Below are 23,872 nucleotides of genomic sequence, written 5' to 3' on the forward strand. Positions count from 1 at the left end.
GAGGAAAATGCTTGTTGCTATGAACCTGCAGCTTCTGCAGCATCACTCTGATGCTAAAGGTTAGACGACCCTGGTCATTGAGCATTAGCTTACCTAGCACAGAGAGTACAGATTTACTGACTGCCAGCTCTCTCAATGACAAAGGCTTTCAGCTGAATCTTAAAAATAGGGAGTCAGCCTCCCTGGGGGGCTGAACACTGGAGGCTCAGCCACCCATTTGAGAGCAGACCACATACATCACTGCTTAGCTTTCCTACCCCAAAAATGTTTCTAGATTCTTTTGGTGTGGGGACACTTCAGGGGTTCTTTCCTTCGCCATTATTACATAACAGACTCAGCAACAACATGCAGGCAGCGGGCCGATAATTGTCATTTTTGATTTTGCATGATTTAATCTGGCTTTGGGAGGTGGCGTTGCATCAACATCTGGACACCATCAAAATGTTACAGCAATGCCAGCATGAGTTAACTGTCTGAGCTTGCAGTCAGACAGTAAAGTGGAAATAGCTTTTGATCGTGGCACAGCAGTGCAGAATAAAAGATTCAACTGAAGTTAAATAGAAAGTTGGGTGAATATGCATTTATTTGCCCTTTTGAAATGGACATGAAACTGGCGGCAACATTTCAAGAAGCAGCATTTAAATATCAGCTTGCCACGGAAATTAGAATGAATAAAAAGTCCTTTCTTGGTTTAAAATGGGCTCCTTGTTTGTGCATCATGGGACAAAGGACAAGCAAATAATATAAACAGGGGACTGTAAAAATTGGGACTTTTTAACAGCTTTTTTTAGGTGACAAAGATCCTCGGGACTCTTCAAAAATGTTTCTGTTTTTGCAAGGAAGCTTCATCAGTGGGGAAAAAACAGGAAAGAAGGATTTGTGCAATATGCTGTTGCTGACAATGACATGCTAGCTGATAATATGTGATATGATGTTAGTTTCCTCCCGGAGAGACGGTTCTCAGCACATAAAAAGACATTTCCTCCCCGTGTGATTAACAACAGAGTGGAACGGGCCATTAACGGCATTCTCCGCTCATGAGATAAAGCTCCTGGCAGACAGCCGCTTTTTCAGTTCCCAGTGAAAAATGAGTTCCTTCAATGCAGAGAAATGCTGTTGAAATGTGAGGGGAACTCCATACTGAGCATTCCAAGCAGGGAAAAATTCAGCATCCACCAAGCAACTGCTGGCATCCTTCTCTGGTGACTTTGCTTCACCACCTCTGAAAGAGAAGAGTCTGAAGATTATTCTGAGCAGCAACGACGCGGCCAAAGAAGCAGGAAAAGCTGGGAGAGAGTGAAAGAACGCCGCTGTTTTAATAGTTTTCTTGTTTTTGAAGGATCAGGTTAACTAACATTAACTAACATTTGGAAAGATGTTTTTTTTTCTGATGAGGACATCGTTGTGGGCACAGTTGTGGAAATAAATAACAAGGACACACACACACACACACACTTCACTCTGTTTACAACTAATTTTAATTTCAAAATCACTTTAACGATCTTGAACTGAATAGTCTTGATTGCCACAATTAGACTGGAAGGTTATGACTTGAGTTGTTCTTGTGAACCCAGAAATTACTTTCGAGGCGCACAGCGGTCATGCCCCCCCCCCCCCCCCCCCGAAACCCTATTGTTAATTTTCGAACTCTTGATTAGACATCGTGTTGATTGGTCAGTGTTCCACTTTAAGAGGCCCTTTCATTTCTGTGATCATCATCAATTCTGTGGGCCTCGTTTGTAGAAGCTGAACACGAAACAGTGGGGGGGAGTTCCATACTTACATACTTAAAAACTCAATTTTGTGTAGCGACGCGCATAATTTTTCCATCTCTGTTGTGAAAGTTTATTGCCGACACAAATGTAGGATTTTTAGTCATCCGTTCGTAACCTTTTTAGGTTAATAGTACGGAAAATGGGTTTAGTTCAGACTGAAGTATTAGTCCGTTCATTTGTCATGTCTAAACACACAGATCCTGCAGGGATACACACAGGAGACATGTTTTGTGAAAGCAAGATGCAAAGTTTTGGTTGGTAGAACTATTGATTCAACTTAATTTCCAAGTCTGGATTTGCTTATGGTAACCTAAAATGAAATAAACCAGTTTTATATTGAATAAAGGACAATTCACTGTTAACAATGGTACAAGCATCCAGATCCAGCAGGATCCACGCCACCATGTCACCATCACTGGGTCTGCTGGATGAAACAAACACGGAATCACATCTCAATTGCACAGTACAAATCAAGTGAAACCGAATTCAAACTGAAAGGTGTGGCAGTTATATAAAGGATATCATGCACAGGGATGACGAAACTCGGTCCTAATTTAAGGTTATGTAACTCTAAACCTCGCCGGGACATTTTCCCGTGATTAAACTGATGCGACACGGAGAAATATAAAGAATATTCAACATTTGCTGCGTCCAAACAGGCGAGCTCGTATGAGGGCCCACTGACTAATTTATACTTTGTCTTACACACACCATCATAAACTTGCATATACATCACTATACTTACGCACACTCACTATTAAACTCCCTTTACACGAGTGCATAGTCGTGTACATGAGAGTGTAGTAGCGTGTATGAGAATAATTTGAGAAAAATTCTCAGTTCTTGAATGGTTGTCCCTTAAGAGGCAGGAGTTTCATGAGGGTTCACAGATATGACCCGTCTGCACAAGCATGACTGAGAGGGGAATCGGCAGAGTGGGAGAGATTCCTGGGAGCGTCATTACTGCGATAGTCTCTCACATACACAACTGTACACTTTCATATTTACATATATAAGGAGTATAATAGTGAGTTTGTGTAAGTAAAGTGGTGTATATGCAAGATTATGATAGTGTGTGTAAGAAAAGTTTGAATTACTTCATAGGCAGCCCCTAATAGAATATAGAACCACAGCAACACACACACACACACACACACACACACACACACACACACACACACACACACACACACACACATACACACCAGAGCCATAAGGATGGGCCAGTGATGTTTTTACATTTTAACTGTCAATGGTAATTTGCATCACTCCAGTTTGTACATCAAATGACTCATTTCCTACTGAAATAAAATAATAAGATGCATACAAAAAAATGGAAAAATCTGCCACTCACGTTGAACAATTACTTTAATGTTTTAAGACATGGGCACACAGTTACATGTCCAAATGATCATGTATAGACTTAAGTTACCAGGGAGAAACAAAAGTCCACCGGTCGTTGTGATCTTTGTCCCTTGAAGTGAAGTAACAGAGTGGAGGTAGCGCTATCATTGAAGATTATGGTCCGGGGAGCCATCCTTGTGTCCGAAACAACCACAGCGGTGTGTACCTGGAGCCTTAAATTAGCAAGCTGAGGTGGAGGTTGCTCAGTGTGTGTGTGTGTGTGTGTGTGTGTGTGTGTGTGTGTGCGTGCGTGCGTGCGTGCGTGCGTGCGTGCGTGCGTGCGTGTGTGTGTGTGTGTGTGTGTGTGTAAAGTGCAATATCAAGGGAATCAGATTTTGTTTCTCATAACACCAATAGTCACGAGTAGCTATCGGTACGTTTCGAAAATCAAGTCTCTAAATGAGAAAATATTGAATATGAGACTTTCCCTTGGATATTTTTGGAATTTTGGCCTTATTTACACACATTGCTTAAAAAAAAACCTCATTCGATAATCTGTCAACAGTAAATCACGATGAAGGGGTGAAAAAATTATAGACAACTAGAGATTTCAACATTAACAAGATCAAAACTATTATAGTCAACACTTAAATACTAAATGACCCTATAAATTAAACCATATTCCATTCTGATGAATCAGAAGCTAAATAAAACTACAAAGAAGTCACCTGACTGTGTAACGTTCAGAGACACTTCTTTAACTCAGGTGGCTAAAGATCAAGTGTCCTTTGGTAGAAATGGAGCAAAGGTGTAAAAAAGTGCATGAGGTGCAAATGCTGAGGCCATTTATTAGTGAGGTGTAGTGCTCGGTCAACCATTAGTAACACAAAAAGTATAAAGTCAAAGATCTCGAACTGAAAAGAAAGAATAATATAGGTGAATCATTTACACAAAACAGAACTCGGTTTTATTACATTTAAATTAAAATAGTGCACTGAAATCCAGTGTCCTGAAGCAACCGTCTCTCTGCGGTGCAGCAGTAAATAAGACATGACTCCTAACTAAGCGCGAAGTGAGCGTGCATGCTCTCAGAACAGAGTTACACCATGTGAAGACGTAATGGGTGGTGGGGTCTGATACGGGCAGCAGGGAGGATTTACAGAGATGTCCTCTAACAAGACGGTCAAGTCCTGCCTGCGAGCTCCTTCCCAATCAAAACAATCTCTCATTAAACCCGATACCACAGCTGATGCAACAAAGCCAAACAGTTGGGTCAAACCCGATCCTTAGTCACAGAAAAAAAACATAAAAGCATGTAAAATTACTGAAAAAATAGGATTTTTGACCCCCCTACTGGTGTCAAAGTGTCCGCGTGTATACACATTTACATTTATTTGAATTAAATGTTTTGTACAACCAAAATCGTCCCAACAACATGAAATACACCCCCAAACCCCTCTTTTTCTATTAACACATTTAACACATAATGTGTGTGGAGAGAACATCCTTCAACATGTCATTTAACTTCCAATGTATGGAAAGAGAGCAACGCAACTCTGGCGGTTACAGTCCCGGAGTCTGTAAGGAACAGTCCTCAAACAAGCGTCTCTGAAGACGTTTGGGGGTTTTTGATCACTTAAACAGTTTGGTCTACGGATGGAAACCAGCTGGAATCCAGAGTCCCTTCCCCGGCAGAAGAGCGAGGCCAGCTTCAGGAGGAGCGTGACTCCAGGAGGTCCTTGTATCCACCAGAGACCATCAGCTAAGTCAATGCTGTAACAGACGCTCTCTGCATCACTGCACGTCCACACCAGGGACCTTTCTGTGTCTCCTGCTGGATTAGATGGAGCTTCTGCGTTTGTTGAGCCGCCTGTAGTTGCTGATGCTGTGCAGACCGGTGGACACCGAGCTGATGCCTGAGTGACGTTGCAGGCTGCACACACAGCCGTTAGAGTGCAGAGGGTTGGAAAAAGCCTCCCCCTGCTCCATGTACGTGTCAGAGGTGGAGAGGTCACGCGGGATAATCATGGGGATGGAGTATTGCAGCTTCTCTCTGCTCTTGTACCAAAGGCAGGAGCACATGGATTGGAAGTGCAGCACCTCAGCGTAAACGTTGCGCAGGCCGCGGCTCGCCGCCCCTCCTCCGCTCCCACCGACTGCGCTCACCCCGCCGCATCCGGACGGCGTGGAGGGCGAGGAGGTTGGGTCCGTGGAACAGTGGATGTGTCCGCCCGCCTGGCCGTTGTGAGCGAGCAGTGCTCTCTGCTCAGCATCCCGCTTCTCGTCCTCAGCGTTCATGGTCATGAAGCGCAGCACTGCCAAGTTGAGGAAGGCTCCGATCACGGCCAGTCCCGTCAGGATGTAGATGAAGCTGAAGGCCACGTATTTGGGCTTGGTCTGCAGAGCTTGTTCATTCTGCAGGGCCACGTAGTCCCCAAAGCCGATGGTGGTGAGCGTGATGAAGCAGTAGTAATAAGCGTGGAAGAAACTCCATCCTTCAAAGTGGGAAAAGGCCAGTGCCCCTATGCACAGCGTGCTCATGCAGGATATGACACCGATAATCAGCATGTTGACCATGGACACCTCGGTGCGCCTCATTCCCAGGCACTTTTTCAGGCGGTGAAGCAGATATCTGACACAAGTGTTGATGCGCTCACCAACGCTCTGGAACATGACCAAAGTGAGAGGGATGCCCAGAAGTGCGTACACCATACAGAATATCTTCCCTCCATCTGTGCTGGGTGCTGCATGGCCGTATCCTAGGAGGAGAGGGAGAAAGGAGCATGGTTACCGGAGCAGAATTTATTAAATCTGCAGAGGACAGGGGTCTTAGAACAAAAGGCTGCAGGCTGGGAAGGGTAGTCAAACCTGGAATTGACAGATAAATGACTGATTTCTATTCTTCAGGGAGCAGCGCTGATAAATTCAGAGACTCTTCAGTTCACGTTCTGTAATTAAAGATGATAATGCACAGCAGCCACTGGTATTGATCTTGCTCGTGGAGAGAGAGCCTGAATAATTCATTCGCAATCGGTCTGCTGTGGGGTACATTCACTGCTAATTAATCAAAGCAAACCAAAATAACAAGGTAGCCCGTTGCAAATATCAGTCAGAGCCACGAGTGAAGGATCTGAGACTACCTGCAACGAGGAGGCAGTCACTAATGGAAAATACAGAGGAGAAGATTACTGAACTGGTAGGAGACCACAAAAGAGCAGTGGAGGTTGAAAAGCACACAGGTGAGCTATGTTAGGCAACCAATCACACGAGAGACAGCATCCATCCTGAGGAAGAGGCAATCTGAAGTAAACTAATGGCCGATGTTGATGCGTGTTCATGGTTTCATTTTTGTTTTAAACTGTCATTTTAATGACATAATTGTTCAGCTCAGCTATATGGCCTGCAGAAAAAAAACGTCGGTGGCCGCCTTCTTGGAGAAACTGCAACAGCCCGGGCAGCAAATAAAGTCTTCTGGCCTCACTTTAGTACAGTTGCAGTAAGTGATGACACACTACCCACTCTTTATTTTTTAAATCACTTTGTCAGGTTGTGACAAACCTTGAGAACAACATTCGAGCTCAAGACTTGAAGCACTCTTATCTGAAAAGACTTCCCGTGGAATATATCGTAAAATGACAGTCGCACTGACTTCCATGACTGTTTAACTACCGTACCAATTTACTATCTCAGATTTATGCTCCTGTTTTTTAAACATTCATTCCATTCATACCATTGACTCAGTACAGTTTCATGCCAGTATTGCCGGTTGTGATTGTGATGCTACAGAAAACACTTCAGAAAAGCTTTCACACTTAAAATGCTGTGTGTTTCACAGGGATTTTCACAGTAGGTGTGCTATGTGCTAGGATTTTCATGGTTCATGATGCATGTTCTCAGCGTATGTACTCAGTGCCTTTCAAACAACCTACAATGGCAGGATGCTAATCTCACAAAAGCAAAAAAGAAAGTCGAAACTTCTTAACAATTCAGAGGAGGAAAAAGCTGGACGCATCTTCAGGTGAGGACAGAGACTGGAGCTGCAGGCCTTTCAAAGCTGTCAGCAGCTGGGAGCATCTTTCTGACGCAAGAGGATGACTGAGATGACAGTGGAACCCGTCACCCGTGGACGCGAGCGCTGGAATGGACATGACCAGCAGCCCCACTGCAGACTGAGGACACACACTCATGACATAGGCTCATTCTTCCTTCTCCTCCCCCCACTTGACACCCACCCCCCCCAACCTCACATGTGACATAACATGCTGGCACACAGAATAAAGCCGCTGGGAGCACTTTTACTGTTTGTGTTGATCAGAATCATTTTGCAGCTCTGGGAGTGGTGACAGGACCAAAAGGTTGGATTGCATTGACGTGGAAATGTTGTTTCCAGTTACCCTGGTGACTCTGGTGACCCTGGCTAAAACATTTACCATATGAAAGGCTAAATGAAAATCACCCAGCAAAACACCGAGCCTTAAAAAGACAGACAGCAGGACCATCATCAACAGAACACAGGTGCACCAGCACATAGATTCCCTCCTTCATGTTGCTTCTCTTTACAGAATTTAAAGGCAGAATTAATTCCACGCAAAAAAGAAATATCCACTAGAATTAGTAGAAAGAATGATCTATTTGATACTGTAGTCATAGATGAAAAGTGATTGGTCAGATAATTGATTTTAGAGTTGAATCATCTGACATTCACTTTAATTTGCTTCAAATTATAATGTTTACCCTGCTCAGATGTGCTGAATGAAATTTCTGACGTGCGTGACTCCACCTTGTCAGGAACGGTATGTATCATAATCATTTCACCTTCGGGTCCGCTGATCTCTCTAAAGAAGACAGCTCACTTGTGTGGCACCTGTCTCGAAAGCACATCACCAACTGCATCCCGAGTCTTCATCAGCCTGATTAATTATGTAGCAAGACAAACAGCTTTTGAAAATACATCAAAGACTGGCATAATGTGCCTGGTAGGGCTCCAGTTCTCTGTCAGCCAATTAAATTTTCAATGATTACCAGGAACAATGTGTTGGGTGTATTCTTTAAACACATCATTGCACATTATGGGCACAATTCACAAAGATGTGCAGCAGGTCACTATTGGAAAAAATTGTATACGAGCCAAAGTGCCATTAATGAAGAGCCAAGATATTCAATATGTGCTTAGCTGGCCAATCAATGGGAAGGCAAGTGCTTTATAATACAATATATTGGCATGTGGTGTTTGTAACAAGATGGAGAATCTTCACACGTGTGGTCTCTGGAGAGGAGACGCTCGGACTGCAGATTCGGGAACAGAAACGCTCCCGGCAGCGCTGCTCTCCAGGGTTCAGTACGGACTTGATAATGTCCTCAGACATCTTTGTACCCCGGAGAACAGCTACTGCCATGATGTATAATGCACACACCAGTGCAGGTCTCCAGTTCAGCTTGAAAATTTTTAAAGAGAAAAAGCCCCTTTCTGGATTGTTCTGAACACATCTAGTCCTCTTTAGCTCTACTCTACATTTATGTTAAAAAATGAACAGTGACACTGACTCTCGAAGAAACATCCCATATTTATCTGTGCATCGCCGTGGTCAGTGACGTCACTCCTCCTGCAGGGTTCAGAGGTGTCACACTCACAATAGTCACCAGAACATCGTCGTCCTAGTCCTCCAACGTCCATTTCACCTTCATCTATGCTGGCGCCGTTAGCAACATGCTGCACATATCTGAGAATGTTCTGAGTAACCACGCAAATAAACACAGATCCGGTTGTCCTCTTGGTACGCGCTGTCCACCCCCTGCTTCCCAGCACCGCTCACTTTGGTCCACAGCTGTGTCGGGCCAAACAAACCACCAGAATCCCCTCAGCTTCATGCAGTGACGCGGCGTGAGACGTCAAAAGCACTCTTCGATTTCTCCCATATTATGTTTCGTCAGACAGAACCTCGTCAATTCCCACTCGCAGACGCCTCAAACTCCGGGCGACCCCATGGATGTTTATTCAGGCAGTAAAACACAGTGCTGGTCCTCCCACCTCCCTCAATTACTCTGTCCAGCATTTGACCCACAAGGCCTTACTGACAACTGCTGGGCAGCCATGCATGTGAAAGCAACGAGTTCTAGGAACAGGTTTTATCAACGTTCTGTCCCCGTCGGACGTCAGAGACTTCTTTTGGTGATTATTTTGGCCAAAGGATTTTTGTTTTTCTCCCCCCCTCTTTTCTGTGTTAGTTTTATTTCTTCTCTGCATTTATCTTTGATTTAGAGTGAATATGATCTTGACTCCTCCTAAACTCAGACAAACCCTCTTTTCTGATATTAAAGACCAACAAAGCATAATCTGACAGAAACATCTGCTCTTGTAATTTGCACCTAAGAAACAATTGGAGAATTGTTTCTTGAGTTAATTTAGATTTAATATCCAAGGAAAAGCACCATCACTGAGGCAGACTAAAGGGACTCTATCTCTTTTATTATGTGTAAAATGGCCGTGGTCCTGTAAGGATGTTTGCCCGACCAGAACAAATGTCATCAGTCTACTGTGGTTTAAACTCGCTGGTGTCTCTGAAACATCAGTCACACTGTTAAGGCAACTATTCAGAATTCCGGATTATAATTCCAGGCAGTTTCATGTTGCTGAGCAATTTATCATCCATTCATTTAGGTGCCAGAGAAAAGGATCAGAGATATAACAAATTTCCAGTTAAGAACTTTAGAAATTCCATTATTTTCAGACCAGTTCACTAAATTGTGTCTCCTCTTTGAGGGTGGAATCTTTCTGGTAACATATATGCAGTATATTGTCATTAAATCATGTCCTCTCACTAAAAATGACCACATGATCTCCTTTAAATGCCTTTTGGGTTCCAACAATTAAATCCGAGATTTAAGATTAGCATCATCATGCTTGAACAAGTACTTCAGTGTTGTGTTTGGCTGGAATTTGAAGTCTTCTAGGTTAAAAGTTTGTTTCTTTTTTTGATTCTTTTAGACATTAAAAAAATCTAGTGGGAAAAGACCATTTTAATGAATTCCTGTTGGAAAAACTAACTTCATTGGATTTAGGTAACATTTGAATGAAGAATAGAGCAATTAAGCATTCCAATCATTGCTTTTTATCTTGGACCAGACCCATTGGAAGGAGTTAGTATGTTATGTTCACTGCCTGTCAGTCTTATCTTCTACATTATCCTGCCACTGCTTTCAGCTGAGTGTACAATATTAAGACTAATCTCTCAAATCAGACTTTCATTATATTCACGGCAGCAAACAATGGGCCTGTCGAGTCTGTACAAGACAAAGCCAGACAAACACGCGGGAAAGAAGCGGAGGATATGGGATATATTCATCACAACGTGATCTGATGGGATGCCAGAGGAGACAGCACATTGGCAAAGCGTCTGTCTGGGTTCACTTTTAACTTGGTTACCACTGTGTGGGCTCCAAACCGGGCCTGGGAGCATGTGGTCTTACTCATCTCACAGCTGGGGCCCAAACACTAAAACATCACAAGCCTGAAGTCCAAAGTGACAAGAGGGTAAATCTGAGAGCTGTGAATCTGCTGCCTCTGCCCTGTTAAAGCACCTGTGGTGTAGTAAAACCCTCTTGTCATCATGCAATACACCCACAACATTCACAGATTATGTGCAGAAGCACTTTATCCTCCATCAAAAGCACTACTCTACCATCTGTCTGCAGCGGAACATTCCACTCCTCTGTTTTGCTTCTGCTGTGAAAGAAAAAAAGAACCTTGCATCATGGTTTATATCCAAAAAAAGACTCTTTAGGTTCCTTTTTAGGGGATATGAAAAGCAACCTTGGCAGACCACATTTTTTTCCATGAGGTCAGTTTGCAAGGCCTTCTAAGAAGAATGTCAGCTCCCAGAGAGCATCGACTAATTGACCCAATATACAACTGATACTGATATGCAGCGGAGAGCAACATGCAGCTGGACAAACTAGGAATACCATTTTGTGCAACAAGTAATGCGCGTGGCTGCCATGAGGAGACAGCGCTAGGTTAGTTCGAGGCATGACAGCAGACAAAAAGAGAGATGAATGATCTAACAATGTATGTGTTGCTGCAATGATTGACAGCCAATCCGACCAATCAGATGGGAGACGTGGCGGCAGGAGAGCTACCGGTGATAAGAAGGGTTGTCGCTCCGCTAACATCAATATGAATCAAGAGGAGAAAAAGGTCAGAACGAGAGCAGGCTCGTGCTCCGCTTGATGGCTTCTATGTTGTAAAAAAGAGAAGAATTTTTTTTTTAATCCCTCTTTCCAGAACAAGCCAGTCACGTAACTTCATTCATTATTTCAACCTGACAACTCGTAATCCTGCCCAACATTAATTTGTGCCACAAATTAATCACAAGCGTACAAGCAGAGTCCAGAATTTATTGATGCTTAAACTCCGTCCTGCTGCACTGCTGTGCCTGTTATAACATGTATTATCAGTTCACTGCTCCTGTGTGATTGCTGTGATTACCTCATTCAGTGATTGACGAGAGACTTCTTCATGTTAGAGATAACAGTAATTCAATTTTTACACAAACAGAATATCTTCACACTATGAAAGGGGCCAATTGCAGAATGAATTTAGACACAACCTTTATACACATAAATGGATTATATCGACTAGCTCACAACAAAATAGACCATCATATTAAAATAAGCATGAAACAGCAAGTCTGACTATCTGATTATTGTGTATTTTTTTTATAAGGGTAAAGAGAAATATTAAACCTAAATAAGCTGGCTTACTTAAGCAGTTTGGTTACCTAAAAGGATCAGACCGCTGATAACTCGCTGATAACTGGTTTTAAAAGCCAGTATGTGTTTATATAATTAATAACTACGCATAAACATTTGGAATCATTGAGGCTAAAAAGCCTGGCTAGCAGTGGGCTAATGAATAAAGGGCTTCAATGTCTAATGGGACACATCAACAGTTTAAAATAACTGATGCTAATGTATAAATGTTTGAAATGACAGAATATAATGGGTAAATGTTTACATAGCTGAAAGTGGTGTACAAGCACTTAAAATATATACTGGGTCTACATGGACACATGGTGAAATATCCAGATTCTGCAGTTTCAAGAGGAGCTGCTGGTTGGGAAAAAAAATGTACGGAGGCATTAGCTGCTGACATGTGGTTAAAATATCTGCAGTTATGTAACAGAAAACCAAGTTCAGGTAAAATTACAGTCAAAAATTTGACTTCACCTCAGTGAAGAGGATCCGTGCCGCGCAGCAGGTGTTGGAACACGCTGGGGTCTGAATAACTGGATGCGTGTCACCGCCGGGGACGAGGATCATTTTCTCCAGAATATAAAAAGAGCAGAGACACACTTACATCTAGGCTAGGAACTGGGCCAACTGTGAATCATGAAAATTCACACTCTATTAGCAACATTTGAGTCATTTGCTCTCCAGACAGCTCCTGCTTTTTTTGCCACACCTGGAGGTGTCAAGACAGCTGATCCATCAGAGTGTAAACAACCGTTCTCCAGTCCAGCCCAGGAAAACTGCACATGAAAATAAGGAACGCGTCTTTCCGAATGCAGCTGCAAATGTGACGAGTAATTCGTGGTAGTTTGGTCTGCAGCTTGGTCATGTTTTATTCAGTCGGATGCTCCGTTAATAAATATCTGCCGTTGTGTTGCCAGGTTGCTCTTCACATTTGTTTTCCTCCCAGCTCTGACCGTCTCCAGGTCTCTATATCCACTCCTCGTGCACAGCTTTGTCACCTGGACTGTCACCTGGCTCCATGCACGCCTCGCTGCAGCTTGGATAAGGTGCTCTCCTGAACATGACGTCTGCTGGCTTACTTGTGCATTGAGCCTTCCTTCCCCAGCAAAATGGAGACCATATAGAAAACAAACAGTGTTATTAATGCAAGCAATAAACATTCTCTGCCTTCCTGCTTGAAGGAAGATGAGGCCACAAATTGCCTTTGCCACATGCACAGCGCTTCAGCCTCATCAATATTACAGTGTTGCTGCAACATTAGGCTTTTTATTGTTACACATAAGTTGAGCCTTTTTATGGAGGTAACTCTGCTGAAGAGATATTCATACAGGTGCATCAAACTATGGACTATCTAAATATTTTATGCCTCTAGTTGCTGGACTGAAGGTGAAAAAGCCCTAGAAATTAGGCCCAGTTGTCTTGTAGGCTCTATTCTGGTGGGCTACAGTTCTTCCTCCCACCATCGAGTAAAGGAAAAATCAGGCCAAACCAGAATCCTCTTTGTTTAATTAATTCCTTCTTTTGAGGTGTTGATCCTGATTTGGATTCACATGACAACAGGGATGAGGCATCCATGGCAGTAGCTCTTTAAAGTCCTGACTTTGTCTGCACTGGCTTCAGCAGCATGGGGGTGTTAGAGACATGAACACACACGGAGGAGCGAGCAGACAGCAATGTTCTGCTGGAGACACTGTTGCCACAGTGGAAAGCTATCACATATCATGTCACGTGACCGTGTGGCGACCGTATGCAATTAAACCAAGGATCAGATCTTATTATGGTGTTATATGAACCTTTATAAGTGCTGCTGTGTCAGATCCTTGTCTGTGGTGTACTCAACAGAATGACTCCTATCGATCAATTGATGCTAATCTGAACAAAAGGGTGGGGTGGGGGGGGGGGGGGGGGGGGGGGTTATTAGGGACATAATGCTATTTTATTTTGGCTTCCACTAAGTGACAAATGGTGGCTAAAGACTTAGCAATCAAACACTTTTGCTCTTTCATTAAGGGTACGTTCTAACCTGTAAAATACATACAGTACACAGACACACATCCTTGTATCTTTGCGAGGACTTTTGTGGAAATAATGCATTCCCCAGCTCCTTACACTGCCCGTAACATCCCACCTAACTCCTTAACCTTAATCTTTACCTGTAACCCTAACCAAAACCCAATTCTAACCTCAATTTTAAAAACAATGTCTTAATCTTCAGAGTCCCTAAGAATTATGAGGACCAGCTAAAATATTTTCACATCCTGAAAATGTTTTCACTAGTAGCATGGCTGATGTTATTTCTTTCTTTCCATATCCCACTTTAAATACTGGGTGAAGTCACTAGTATTGAACTGACCTTAATCCTGCCCTCCTTTTGGTCAGCCACATGACCAACAAACATGCTGTCCTTGGACGACTGAGCGACCACCCAGATATAAGTGTGCTGGGTCTCCTTGTCACCTTGGAGAGCTTAACCACCGCTTCGGGCTGCCCATATGGCGGACACGGACAGACAAGGAGCTGTGACTCAGCTCCACCTCCACTCAAGCTGCAGCCTCACCTCAACAGACTTGGGTCCCACCATACCTGAACATGTCTTTAATTTACGACAGCTCTTACTTGGAGATAATTAGCTCTAATTTTAAAGGACAGGGACATGAACATGTAATTTCACTGAAGGTAGGATTCCAGTAATAATAAAATGTGTAGGTGTAGGTACTTCTTTGAGAAAAAAGGATCAAATCTAAACTCAAAGTATTCTTTGGTTTTAAAAGCCACATTTTACTGTATGGACCACTGTATGGATCAGTTCCTGTTTCTGTTCCCATAATCCAGTGTCTCCCAAAATGAAGCATTTGATTTGTAATATTTGATTTATACTATAATCTTAGATCTCAACAGGAGTGTGAAGTGTTGATAATTATCCCTCGTACTGGGAAATAAAAGACTGATGAACATATCCATCACTTCCGCTAGATGCCGATGTGATTTCCTTATCAGAAAATGTAAAACAGATTGTTTTAAACTGCATCTCATGCAAACAGCTGGCCTGAAATCAAAGGAGGGAAAGATTTTACTTGAAGTGATAATTAAAGATTTTAAAAATGATGGAAAAGGTGACTTGTTTCTATTGATGACAGCACGACTTCAATCTGTGCTCAAGTCAGAATCAGGACAGGCTCGTGACTCTGATACAGGAAATAACTCACCGGTGAAGCACCATGACTCCTAAACTGCGTCTGCATGTGCAGTCCAGTAAATGAGTGTTGTGACACAGAGAGCAGTAACCAAACACCGTAAATATCAGCCGACATCACCTCTACTTTTACAGTGTCGGCAGGCAGGTTTACAGGAAAGCTATACATGTCTTTTTGTGATGTGGAGTTTTTTTTCCACTCCAAAGAAGGAGTTCAAATGCTCCCAGCTTTATGTTTGGATTTCCTCAAACTGGGAGGCGCAGGCGGTCTCATTAGTACCGCGCAGTGAAGGCAGAAAGCAGATTACTGGCACATCTGTTACAGCTGTGGTGATCCCACATATTTCCAAATAAATCGTTTTGCAGCTCACCAGGATCTATGATGGGATCTCCTTCTGCTTGGCTTAAATCATTCATGTTTGTTTCCCTAACAACAGTTATGCAGAAGGAAATGTTGTTTTAAGTTCTGAGGCTATAAACTGCACGGCAGAGAGGCCTGAAGGTGACAGGCTGATGCAGCTAGCATGTCCTATCTTCCTGTTCCCACTCTATGGGCCAGCTTTTTGAAAGCGAGACAAAAGATCTAGAGTGTCAGAATTCTATAAAAGCACTGGTTTAGACTGGGTACACATTTTCTTATTGTTTCTAATGCAAGGTAATCTCCAGAAATTAGGTTCAGCGTTAGCCCTCACACGCACTGGGGCTCGGGAACGTGGCTACTCTAAATCGAGACAAGAGCTGATCAAGCAACCCTGCTATGGGATGAAGTGATAAAAGATGGATCCATGGGTGTCAGCCTTAAAAACTAATCATATTATGTGATAGTAATGTCAGAGAAAAGATCATTATTGAAGTACTTTTTTGGAAGCCTCCGAATTTAAGCTGCCCCCTCTTGCAAAGAGCACAGGCGTGAAGAGGAAGCACGCTGCTGCTGACGGCTGTGATATTGGGATTATTCAGGAGAAAATAGGTTAGCAGCCAGCCCTTTTCTTTTTTTGTCCTTCAGTATGGATATTAAATGTGTACTCCTAAGCTCATAAGCTTGCGCTCTGATTGCAGCCCTCAGGGGTAAACATGACTCACCTATCACTGTTATTGTTATTATCATTAGGCCCCATTGTGTGACAGTCCACTTCATCCAGGTTGGCTTGTTGTGAGATTAAACAGATGCTGGAAACAAATTGGAAAATGAATTCCCCCAGGAGACAGTGCAGAGGCAGGTGAGCAACAGTCACCCCGAGATGTCAGGCGGGATCATTCCAGGGCTCTGAGCCAGTCGGGCTATAGCTCAAAGCTAACACAACATCCCAGCCCGCTGAAGCCTCCAAAAACAGCCCCTCGCCGCAGAGCTGGAGCCAGCCACAGCCGTCAGGAGGGGAGTGAGTTGTGAGAAAATCACTACAGGTTGTTATGACGAGGACTGTGATGCAAGTGCTTCGCAACCGTAAACACGAGGAGTTAGCCTCTCACCTTTCTCTGCTGTGTTTACACAATGCTGCACAGCGATCCCGTCTGATGTGGAAAATTTGACTTCTTTGGCACGTGCATGCTGCAAAGACAGCTCGGAGCTTCAGGAGTATAATCAACTGTTAGCTGACTGGTCCGAGTCCCGGAGAAATATGTGTGAGTCAGGTTTCGTGACTCTCTGTCCTCTGTGGGGACAATTTCTCTGGCTGTGTGGCAAAAGCTGCATATCAGCCGAGATGTAAATCTAATTTCCGTGGCCTCTGGTGCCACTAATAGTTCCAAAGAAAAAGCAGCTTTGATTTTTAAGGCAACTAAGTGATAATGCTTGAGAGGCATTAGTGAGACAGAAGAATTTGTCCGCATTAGGGTTTTGGGAGGTTCATCTTTAATGTAGAAAGAAGAGGTCAAGCACAGTACAACTTGTTCTAATTGTTATGAGCTTGACAGTACAGTACAAATTTCTCAATACATTTGAAACCTTTTTACAGTGAAATAATCAGGCAGCCACTGTAGAATAGAATGATTGTGAGTCTTTGTGAACACCGTTAGTGCCTAATGGCCACAACTTCATTATAGGCTTAAAATTGCCCCTTTAGTTTCCCCAAGTTGATGTACCTTGGCAATCAGACACTAACTCTCTTCAGTGCAATCTGAGGAAAATATATAGCACAAAGGTAATTCACCTTTCATTATAATGACAAGCTTTCCTTTGAAAAGAGTTTATAGTTTCAGGATTGTTTTAATCGGAAAATTAGATAAATGGCAACATCAGATTTTGTAAATTTCCTCCCTTTGTTAAAGCTGCCAGTACAAAAGGTTAACGCTTCCAGTAAAACCATCATTTTTATTACGTCTGACCAGCATTGTTCCGGGAATCATACCCCAACCAAAGCATCTTCACAAGTTTCCAATACTTTTCCTTTTCGGGTCAGCGAAGGGGAAACGCACGGTGGCGCCGCTAAATTCAGAGACAGATTCACCGAACGTGTTGCGCAAACGTGACCCTGTCAAGAGCTGTGATGAGATTGAACCTAGATGTCATGTAACTGTCAGCAGTGGAGAATGAAAAAAGGAGGTGAAACGCTCTCTGAATATACGTGCATATGAAAACAGGAATTATGAATCCCAACTCATAGGCAGGAAGCTCCGGTGACCAGGGCTTTGTGCTCAGGCCTCTGCACTACCACAGATAACAATAGAATATTCAGCAGCGACAGCACCGATGTGACACGTAGCTGTGAAGGTGTGAAGCACTGGGGCGCATCGCAGTTAATCTCACACTTTCACTGTAAGGATTAGGGCATTAATAGAGCAGCCCTCACTAAAAGCTCAGAGTCACATAGTCCAGGACATGAGATTATAGTCATTCTTCTGTTCAGAGGGGGGAAAAGAGGACAAATAGCTCTTATTTGTACTAAAATTAATCTTTTTTTAAAGAGAGAATGAATCAAGGGCTGCAGATATACCAGATTCGCTGCTTCACAAAGCCAAATAAATACCAAGTCATATTTTCCTTTGTGAGCCAGGCAAGCGCTCAACTTTCCATTGAGGCAGCGTAGCATAAAGCAGACGTACAATAGATAAACATTCAGCGGCCATGTGAACAGAACAGCAGCCACAACTCGAGCACTTTCTCAGACATTACTCTTTCAGACAGAGCAGCAACAAGTTCACTCAGCCAAACACTTTTAACTCTTTAACCTTCTGCTGCAGCAACACAAAGCTAAAATATCAGCAGTGCTGCTAAAATACTGAAGTTTGCCAATGCAAATTTAACTGGTTTTAGTTAGCCGAGTAAAGTACAGTAAAGGTGGGTTTAAAGTGAGTACAGATCACATTAAATCTTTTTGTTCTTCTTTCCTTTGAGGTAAACACATTTGAGAAGCTGCGGTTGTGATTTCACTTGACACGATTTAAAAAGGTCACACGGAAAAAGGTCACGTACAGTAAGCAGCAGAACGGCCACGTGCGCTCTCTGTCGTGACACGATACCGTTACAAGTAATCATGTGACCTGACAAGATGCTTCCATGAAATAAGAGTTCTCTTTTTTTGGGCCTGAGCTTTCAGAGTGGTTGCGGCGCTAATTAGCATGGCGCTAATGTTCACATTCAGACCTCTGGGAAGACCTTTAAAAAGAGAAAAGAAGCTTAGTGATTCAGAAACAGAGGGCATTTCTTTTGTTTTGCATCGCTGTGTCACGTTACATCTGCGCGTGCAGTGTGGTGACTGAGGAGGAGCGCACGTCACTGCGAACCGCGATAAGGATCTGTGCGAGGTGATTTACTTTTTTGTTTGGCCCCTTTCATGCGAGCGTCAGGGAGAGTTCCAGGTACCTTATCTCCAGCACCGCCTGAATTACAGCAGCAGTGTTGCAGCAGGCCTGGTGATTCATTCACTCCCAGTGTTTGACCGTAAAACGAAACATGGATCTCCATACATTTGCTCTTCTACATCTGCACCACAGAACAGGTCACACTGGATTCTTTTTTTGCCAGAAGGCAACAGGACAAACATGGACGAGGACTCAAGTGTCAATCCCTGTTAGCAGGACAGAAACCTCAAACACAGCGGCGCTCTGAGCACAATAGATGGCTTGTTGATAAACCCATAAAGAAGGCAATGCTGAGAAAGGTGTGACGAGCCTCTGACAACCAAAAAAGGAGTACTCTTGCGTGTCTCGCAGCTCCACCACTGATCCTGGTGGGCCACGACTTTAGCAGAAGATGGTAGAACTCTTAAGAATTAGAATCTCAGCTCCGTTTTCTTCTGTGCCTGAGCTGGTGGCAGATGTGCCCCAGCAAGAACATCAGACCTGGGTTAATCATTTCCAATTAAGACCAATCAGTGTTGCTCTGCCTATTTTATTATTATTATTCCTGTGAGAATAATTGATCATAATTAAGAGCCGACCACACACCTGTAGTCCAGGCGGGGATGCAGCCAAGACGTAATGGCAAAGTAACAGCGAAGACACTAATGGAAGTGATTATCGTTAAGATCTCAGGAGGCATCCTGTAATGATGAAGTCCCAACTGACATCGCATAAAGGTGGATAAAGAATTAAATATTTAAAGTTTTGTTGTCACACTTATACAAAGATTAGAATCATTGCTCCACAGAGGGCAGGATGAACAGGTCTGCCTGTTTTCAGGGGCAGCTGCTTTACTTTCACTCATTAATGTGCTGCCATATTTGGTAGCTTCCCTGCACATTAAGAGCTGATGGAGCGGAGCTGGAAGGGCATCTGCTCTCTCACTGCTGCCTGGAAAGCATATTTTCCTCACCAGACCGGAGCTTTGGATGTTTTTTTCCCCCCCTGACCCTCAGAGTTTGCACATCCTGAATGCATTTGCTCTCCATCCACAGATACCACGATCTCATTGACCACAGATGATCGGAGAAGCACTGAGCTCATGTCTGCGACGAAAAACTGCCAATAGCCTTTGAAGAAGTGAATCACAATAACAAAATTCCTTGCAGGTGATTTGGAAAGAATGTTTTTTTAAAGTGCAACCATATGGTGGCAGTCCTATTCCTGGAGAGTTGTTGTTTGGTGGCAGAAGAAAAAGATTAATGACCTCAGACATTAGAAATTAGATGAGAAGACACAAATGAGAAGGCAGTTGCTCTCAGTGACCTCAAAACAAACCAAAAAAATGAAATGATACATATGATACGAACAATATCCATTACCAATTTCACCAAATAAAATAGTGACATAATTACTTGGATTACTGTCACCAGGAGGGCACCATTAATGCAGTTGTACAAACTCATTGAAGGTTAGTGAAGGTTAGTGCGTGCAATTTCCCCGATGTGGGATCAATAAAGTCTTTTATCCTTATCCTTATCCTTAGTGGCTTACATGACCACAACTGCATTAATGCATTAGTTCAAAACTAAAACTCACGGCTTCTCCGCTGACCCGTAAGCATATAAAAATGCATTTTTGAATATGTATATGTCTTCTGTAGATTTGACTTCAGGTCTGTGTGTGTGTGTTCTTGTACAGGCCACAAACTGAGGACCAGAATTTGCCTTTCACTACCTCAGTGGGGACCTTTTGGCTGGTTCTCACAACTTTAAAGGTCAATTTTAGAGGTAGGAGTAAGATTGAGGTTAGAATTTGGGTTACGTTTCGGGTCAGGCTTGCAGATGTGTCTAATAAAGTCCGTGTAAGGTTCTAGAGAATGATTTATGTTATGAATGTCATCACAAAGCTAGTGTGTGCATATCGTATCACGTGTCATCAGGACTATTCTGTTTAAACAATGGATAAAAATAAAGAAATGAGATGGAAAAAACCAACAGATGACATGGGGATGACCCACTATTGGGTTTCACCTGAGGGTTCAGACAGTGAGGATAAGCATTTCCACTGCCCCCTGGTGGTAGGTTGCTGTAAATAATTAAATAAAGTCAGATTTCTTATTTGTCCAATCACAGGCGAGCTGTGCTTGCCAGGTCCCTTTTTGTTGTTAAAAACTAGCTTGTTTCAAAATTGCCAGTTCTTAACTGCTTTATTGTGCACATTTGTCTTTGGCGGAACATATCTTGCCCTTAAACTCCTGCATTAATCTCGTTTTTATTCCTCAGTAGATGAAGGAGGTTTGGCTTGTTTTTACTGTAAATGTTCCTCCATATAGATAATTAGATGTGCTCATTTAGAGGATTAGCTGTTGTCCCCATTAGTGTTTGGATATTGAATGTACAGTGCAGAAGCTGCGGTGTTAATGTTGTGTACCAGAAGGCCAATGGAGCCGAGAGGATCTGCTGTTGTCATTAATACTTAATAAGAGGCTGTGGAGCCAATCACTGTGTGTCTAGCAGCCTCTGGACTCACAATTACAGGACGCGGCCACTAACACCCGGGGTTGGGTTAGCATACAGATAGCATCTGATAGCGTTACAAGTCACAGGTCACAACACAACAGCCCCAGTCACCAAATACACGGGGGAAGGCTCAAATAAGAGAGGCGGACAAAGAAGGCTAGTAAATAAATGAGAGGAATTAGTTAAAGGAGGTGGTATTGCTGCAAAAGTCGGAAAAGAAGATGCGGTCCGCTCACGTGCTCTGTCACCGCGGCCTTATTTGGTCGGGTTCATAGATTGTATATAAAGAAGGATTACACGTCTTCCCTTCCTCTCTCTGTCTGAACTAAATGTGAATTTCAAAGCTGCTCAGATATGACAGCTGTTGATATCTTGAAGCGGGTAAGTGACCCTGCGGTGGAGCGGCACCACCGACTTCCAGCCCAAACCTGTCTGAGTCGTGGTGGCGACTGTCAGTCGGAGGACATTTTTGTCTGCTCTACAGCAGCGATCTTCAGACCTAGGCTCCAAGGGTGCATCTCTGCGTCTATAGCAGGTTCAGGTCAGCAGGTGACGCCTTCAAAAGAATGGATTCCAAAATAAGCGGCGCGTACGTGAGCAGAATGTTAAACTCAATTTGTCCTCTTAAAGTGTTTCCAGCTTCGATTGGTGCAACTGGTGCAAAACAAAATGAGAAACTCCTGAGTTCTCCTGAGTTAAGAGTTATGGCCTGATTTAAGATAAGCGTGGAAAAGAAAGATTTATAGGAGCGCAATCTGAACGTCAGGGGTGTCATTACTCTCTTCCATTTACATTTTGCAACAAGCTCAACTCAGATTGATGAGCTGGGAGAGAATCATATTTCCTATTGCCAGTTCAAATAAAGTTTAATTTAAGGTTGTTGTTATAAGGTTGTTATGCAACCAGAGGAGCAAACAGGCCGTGTGAGTAAAGAGCTGGGAGCTTTGTGATCTTGGAGGGCCTTTAAGATCACTCCTAACTCCTAAAGTGAGAGCGCACGAACGTCTCATCTGGAATTTCCAGGAGCATCATTTTAATGACAACTTTTGGTTCTGGATAAGAGAATTTCATTTGGAGTGATGTCCGTCCTTAATCGTCCTCGGCTCAACTTCCACAGATTTGAATTTTAGGACAAACATTTTAAAAAAAAAAAGGAGAAGCTCAGATGACAACTTCATTTGAAAAACCAAACAGTGGGAACTCTGTCTCTTCAATTCAGTTTGATGAATTTAAACAAAGAATTTCAACCATCTCTGACTTGGGAGAAGACTAATAAATAATAATTAACTAGTTAATTAGCAACTAATAATTTACATACATGAGACATACTTGTGTGATACTCACTGTGCGCTTTTCATATGATATCAATGTATAATCTTACCCCAAAAAATGTATGTTATTATTATAGTTTAATAGCATTTAAAAATAATATCAATGTTACATGGCCCAATATTTATTTATAAGTCAAAAGTGATGTGTTTCTAAGTCTTTTGGGGTAATATAGTTGTATTTACTGTAATAGATAGATAGATAGATAGATAGATAGATAGATAGATAGATAGATAGATAGATAGATAGATAGATAGATAGATAGATAGATAGATAGATAGATAGATAGATAGATAGAGACGATATTTCAGGCTTTTTTGCGTAATTCCAGCGTTTTACCTGCCGTAAGTAAGACAAGCAAGAAGCTTGAACTTATTATCTCCATTCAAAGTTGGCCGTGAAGCGCTCTTACCGATGGTTGTGATCACCGTGATAGCGAAGTAAAAGGAGCCGGCGAATTTCCACTGCATGCCGGCTTTGTGCGGCTTCAGCTGCAGGACCACCTTCTCCAGCCGGTCAAAGTCCGCCTCGGTCAAGTTAAACGCGCTGAGCAGTTCCCTCTTCTTCCTGTCCAGCGCATTCCTCTGGGTCGTCTCCGTCCGGGACTCCAGCGCGTCGAAGATCGCCGCTCCAACTATCAGGTAGGTGAAGGTGCAGATGATGAGGGCCAGGGTCCTCACGTTTTGCCTCTTCATGGTGTGTGCGGTGCGTCAGGGGGACGAGCTGAGTGTCTGCGCGGCTCTGGAGGACGGAGAGCTCGGCTGGTTCATGACTGTCCGCGCTGCTCTAGCGGCGCTGAGAGGCTCTGATGACTTTATGAGGACAGGAGCTGTTCATTCAGCACCACCCCTCCGTCCCTCCCTCCATCCATCCCTCCCTCCCTCCCTCCTCCATCCTTTCATCCAGGCAGGGCTCATTCACTGTTCAGTAAGCAGAACATTTTCTGCAGAGCAATACCTCAAGGGAGCACTGCGAGAACTTTTCAACAAGAAAAATGACACAAACTGGCTTCGACAGCCCTAATTATTCTTTAAAATCGAACCAAGCAAGATTGAAATGTGCATATACGTCCCTGAAAGCCATTATTTATGTATCTATATATTTGTTTATTTATTGCAAACTAACAAATGAGTTGACAAAGTTTGGCTATAATGTCAGTGTTCGACCAGAGAACAGAT

The 23,872-nt window shown here is 43.1% G+C and overlaps 1 protein-coding gene across 2 annotated transcripts; it reads right to left on the minus strand.

The window, feature by feature from the left end:
* Positions 1 to 3,044: 3,044 nt before the first annotated feature.
* Positions 3,045 to 23,504, minus strand: kcnk3a (potassium channel, subfamily K, member 3a). 2 transcript variants are annotated; one of them, XM_029850040.1, is made up of 2 exons: positions 23,034 to 23,145; positions 3,045 to 5,878 (listed from the first exon to the last, which is right to left on the minus strand). In XM_029850040.1, the coding sequence occupies exons 1-2, from the start codon at positions 23,077 to 23,079 to the stop codon at positions 4,959 to 4,961; spliced, it is 966 nt and encodes a 321-aa protein (XP_029705900.1). In that variant the 5' UTR covers positions 23,080 to 23,145; the 3' UTR covers positions 3,045 to 4,958. The 2 variants fall into 2 exon arrangements, with proteins under 2 accessions (XP_029705900.1, XP_003971854.1); XM_003971805.3 differs by having other exon boundaries at positions 3,047 to 5,878; positions 23,107 to 23,504.
* Between the last annotated feature and the right edge of the window lie 368 nt (positions 23,505 to 23,872).

Source organism: Takifugu rubripes, chromosome 16 (assembly GCF_901000725.2).
Source record: "Takifugu rubripes chromosome 16, fTakRub1.2, whole genome shotgun sequence".
Lineage (NCBI taxonomy): Eukaryota > Metazoa > Chordata > Actinopteri > Tetraodontiformes > Tetraodontidae > Takifugu > Takifugu rubripes.

Coding starts and splice junctions, on each gene's coding strand:
- kcnk3a (XM_003971805.3), bottom strand. CDS start 23,389: ATGAAGAGGCAAAACGTGAGGACCCTGGCCCTCATCATCTGCACCTTC. Junction 5,879..23,106: donor CACGGTGATCACAACCATCG/GTAAGAGCGCTT, acceptor CTCTCCTCCTAG/GATACGGCCATGCAGCACCC.